This window comes from Capsaspora owczarzaki, assembly GCF_000151315.2.
Source record: "Capsaspora owczarzaki ATCC 30864 unplaced genomic scaffold supercont2.10, whole genome shotgun sequence".
In the NCBI taxonomy this organism is placed as follows: Eukaryota; class Filasterea; order Ministeriida; family Capsasporidae; genus Capsaspora; species Capsaspora owczarzaki.
Window position 1 is genome coordinate 1,196,252 of NW_011887301.1, and position 4,842 is coordinate 1,201,093.

Here is a 4,842-nt window from a genome sequence, read left to right on the forward strand (position 1 = left end):
ATGTCCGATCACCCGCCAAACGAAAACTGCAGCTTCCCGATGACAGGGCCAAACTGCACAGAAACGTTTGCAGACTCGTTGGGAGGGTCGTTTGTCGCGGTGCAGGCCACGCTGGCAACCGTGTTTGTGCTCATGACCGTGATCGGTCTGATCGGCTCCTACCGACTGACCAAAAAAACTGGCTTTTGCCTCGCGATTGAAAACGCAATGACATACTGCGCGACATTCTGCTGTCTCATCGGCGCCATTCGCCAAGTCGATGCCAACGGCTGGCGCGACGTCTACCCGCTCTGGGTTGCAATGCTCCTGTACGACCTCGGAACGAGCGCGGCGCTCAACTGCTGGCTGCTGGTCGTCCACTCTTGGGCCGTTTTCGTCTGCCGTGCTGTCGTGAGTCGCCGATCAAAGCTGGCCAGGATTGTCAAGCATGTCTACGTGGCCAGCGTCGTGTACGCATGGGTGTCGCAACCGTTCGCGACCATGATTGAGTTTGTGATTGAGCCCATCTGGATTGGAAAGGTGACCCACTATGGCCTGAGTCTAGTGCTGTTTGCAGTCTGGGTCGGAGGTGGCTCCTACTTTGCGACCATCATCCATCGCGTGCTTGTTGAAGCCCAGCGCCGATACGGCGACATTTCGACTGCCGGCTCCAATACTGCCAATCATGCGCCGTCAACCGATGCCAAGTCGACCACCAATGCCACCTCTGTCGTCGCCGGCAGCACGGAAGGTGGCACGACGACGATGACGACGGCTACGGGCAAGAGCGGCACCACGCACCAGGAGACAGGAACCGACTATTCGCGCGTGGCCAGCAAGCGCAGGCGGCTTGCTGTGCGTCGCATCCAGCGCATGAACATTCTTGTCATCATCCTTGAGATTATTGCTCTCCTGATGACGGCGTACAGTATTTTCAACTGGCTCTCGAACAAGTGGAGCGTGGATCCGCCGAACGTCATTCCGCTGCCAACGGCTGGAGATATTCTCGTCGAGCACCTTTTCGACATTCTCCATCTGCTGGTGTGCGCCGCAGTATTCTGGTTTTACCGAGTGACGCGTTCGAAGGGTGATCATGGTGCTTCGACGGCAGCTGGTCCCGGACACGCCAGCGCAACCAACCCAAGCGGCGCCACCCACCAGACTCGCGACCCCGAGAGCCTCGAGGACTCTATTGGCGAGGAGGAAGTTTCCGAATCCACCGGCCGATCGCACAACAATCGCACGTCGCGGCGCGGCAGCACACAGCACGCCCTTACGACTCGGCAAAGCCAGTCCTCCATGGGCTTTGTTGGAGGCGACAGTGTTGCTTGGGCGGCCCCTCCAAGTTCCAAGTAGTTGTGTGTGTGTGTGTGTGTGTGTGTGTGTGTGTGTGTGTGTGTGTGTATGTATGTGTGTGTTACATGTAGTGGGTTGTCTCTTGAAGTCGTTCTGACCAGAATGAACGAATGCATGCTGTTGCTCTTGTGAAATTGTTGCTTTAACTAATGTACGTTATACTGGGTTGCGGCTACTGGGTTGCGGCTCTCCAAAGCAAGTTGTACTATATTGTAGATCCACTCTTGGTGGCAATGTGACATTCAAGAATGACTTTACGACAACGATTGCCCCAGCGCATCGAGGGGTAGAGTATCGGAGATCTGTCCTTTACAACTTTTGCTTGCATTTAGGTTTTGCTGACAGCCACGAAGCATGATCTCGTCCAACTTTTTACAACATATCGATATCAATGCACAGGGCAAACTGCTGAGCTGCGTCAACCTCAGCTGGCCGTGTCTCGAGCACACGGCCATCCACGCCAAGGTGTGTCCGGCGCGGAAACGTCGGGTAAATGTCACTGGGCACCACAAAATAGAGCACCGCGGGACCCGCTTGTTGCGGCATGCGAGAGATTGCCAGCCGCAAGCCTTCCGATTTGACGGGGTGCGATCGGCTGACAGTCATCTGCAGAAAGACATTCGGAGAAATAATGGCGTCGACAGCTGCCAAATTACGATTGGTCGGACTGTAGTAGCGGTCGGGGATGCTAAGATCAATCTCAGTCAGCTGACGGAAATTGATGCAAGTGAGCGGCCGCAACTGCAACTCGTCACCGACGCCTGTTTCAAGATGACGTCTAGGGAATGTGCCACCTGTCTGAAGACAATTGGACGCGTACTCCTCAAAAAGCTGCCCACGGAGCGATGCGTGCTCTGGGTTGTCCGCCGCAGCGCTGAGAAAACGCCGAAGTCGATCTCTCTCCTCGGTCCGGAACATTTGAAAGACTCGCTCGCTAACCCATTTGGAGGCAAACCTCAGGCGGTCACGCGAATAGGGTAGAATACGCCTGCCGCACTCATCAACAGGCCGGTTGGGATCAAGGGGCAGTACCTCGATATGGAGCACGCGATGCGAGATGTCTTGCTCACCTGCCAGTTCGCCGACAGAGTTGATGACGTTGTGAAGGACGCATTTAGTGATGGCGGCCCGGAGAGCTTGAACATCGGCAGCCGCTAATGGCAGTACCTCTCGCGCGATGCCACCCCAGCACAAAAACGCACTTCTGGCGGCCTGCAAGTACGCGTCGGCCTCCCGTGTAGCCATGCTTGTTGCAGACCGTTGCAAGTAAGCCTCGATCTCGAGTTCTGACCACACCGGCATCAACAGCAAGCGACCGTGCGCCTTTCGAAGCTCCCTGTAAATTGGGCGACGCCGGGATGTGACGAGCAGAACTTTAGCGGAGCCGTAGCCACTTGGGGAGTGGGCATCTGCAATGAACCAGACTTGTTCGTTGCGGAGAGTATCCTCAAAACCATGGTGGCTGTAAGAAGCAGACCCATCGGCACGCAAAAGATAGCGCGTCGCTCGGCGCTTTCCCGCAGCAGGCTCATAGACAAACGGCAACGAAACATTGTTTTCCCTGTTCTGCCGAAAGATGCGGTACAAAAAGTACGCCGAGAAGGCTGTCTTGCCGATGCCAGGGTTGCCAGTGACAATCCAGTTCGTCCAAAGCGTGTTTGCAGCGTCGGTGATCACGTCGAAGAGTCCTTCGTAGCTCTCGCGAACCATGAGAACTGAACCCAAATAAGGATTGCCCAGCCAGAACACGTTTGCAGGAAGAACTAGGAACAGTACGCTGACACTCTCGACTCGGCGTCGCTCCTCGTTCACCTCGCCACGATGAAGCGCGCGCCAAGCAAAAGTTGAGTCGTGGGGGCAATAGTTGCCAGCCAGTTCTGCGCTTGACTCGCATACTGCTGTGCCTCTGCGATATTTCCTGCGTTGCGTGTAGCCGTTGCAAGGTCCTCGTAGTGTCGCAGACGGTCTTGGCTGTGCGCCAGTGCTGCGTTCAATCGAGCAATCTCGGCCTCCAGCCTTTCTCGTCCGACCGCAGCCGGCGGCAGTTGCTCCACGCGAGGGCGCTGGACTTCGCTCGGAGAACGGTCTGCAGCGAAGGGCGAGAGCGGTCGCCGAACAGAAAACTCTTGGCGGTCTTGGCTGTACGACATTCGACAAGAAAGGAAAACAAACAAAACCGAAGACTGTTCATCCTAGTTCGGGCTTTGCATTTTGAACAAGCCACGCACTGTTTTCTCTCAGCACGGAAACCTTTCACGAGATAAAAAACAACGCAGGAGAAGTGGGCGTTGCGTGACATCAAAAGCTGCCAAGTGGCGTGACGAGCTCAAACCTGCTGAAATCGCGCTCCCCAACGATGAGCCCAGTCATGGCGGCTCGACTGCGCTTGATGATACACACGCATTGGTCCCGTCGGAGCCCTCACGAGCGCCGTGGGTGCTTGGCCAAGGGTTTGCCCAGCTCGAGTACGTGCCTCCGCTCGAGTTCCAAACAATGCTCAACGCGTCATTGATTCATGATCGGTCAGAGTGATGCCGGTCGGGTGCGGCATCGTTGCAGTGCATGGCACTCTACAATCTGATCCAGATCAAGCTGTTCACAGCACGCAGCTCCCATGCACGCAGCAAGACGCGACATCCCTTTTGAAGGAATTGCAATCTGAGCACGACGGTTCTCAGCCAAACAAGTAGATCTATCTTGCTCGGACTGCTCAGTTGCTGTGCGATTTCGTGGTGGATCGATTGCTATCGACTCTGTGTATTCTAGCTGGTCGTTCTCAGTACGGGTTTGTTGGTCTTCCGGTCGAGGTGAAGGTACGCCGATTGCTTCCAAAGCAAGTTGTTTGTGAGTTGATGCAGCTCAGTCGCTCTGCTGTGTCGACAGTGCCGCATTCTACGCTTCTTGGACAAGAAGTCGCTCAGGGTTTTGCGGCTGGTCAACCGCGAGATGCGCAGCATTTGTGACGATGAGCTCGCTCTGAGAATCCAATCACCCGAGCTCGAACCACCCAGCGCTGAGCCAGCTCAACCCGTCCAATCGCGACCAATACCAAGGTTCGTGCCTCAGCGCTCACGAGAGGGCTCTCCACTACCACTCTTCCCCGCCAATCCGTGGTTTCCTCGCTAGAGGGGGGTCGCCTGAATATGAACAAAATAAAAGTTGCTGGCTATTCGAGTGCCGCCCGAGTTTTTGACATTAAAGTACTCGACACACTCTTTTAATATATAGGTGCGACGGAGAGGTCGGCGGCGGGCGATGGGTTGGTAGGGTATCGCGTGGCAGTTTCGCTCATTTTGCTGGACGACCATTACGCTTGTTCATATTCAGGCGGACGGCCTCTCTGGTCGCGACCATCCTCATCCAGGCGGACCATCTCTGACCGGTGCCTATGTTATCGAGTTAGATCTTCCTATTTCTCGCAAGAAGCGGGACAGAATCGCGCAGGGGTGGCCGCAGGGCCCGATGGAGGCTCAACCCAGCCAAACAGCCATACGGCGGCACTTTGGA

General features: G+C 55.7%; 1 protein-coding gene across 1 annotated transcript; it reads left to right on the forward strand.

The window, feature by feature from the left end:
• On the forward strand, positions 1 to 1,345 carry CAOG_06165 (hypothetical protein; the record flags this gene model as incomplete). Its single annotated transcript, XM_004345705.2, has 1 exon — positions 1 to 1,345. The coding sequence occupies one exon, from the start codon at positions 1 to 3 to the stop codon at positions 1,333 to 1,335; it is 1,335 nt and encodes a 444-aa protein (XP_004345755.1). The 3' UTR covers positions 1,336 to 1,345.
• Positions 1,346 to 4,842: the final 3,497 nt, after the last annotated feature.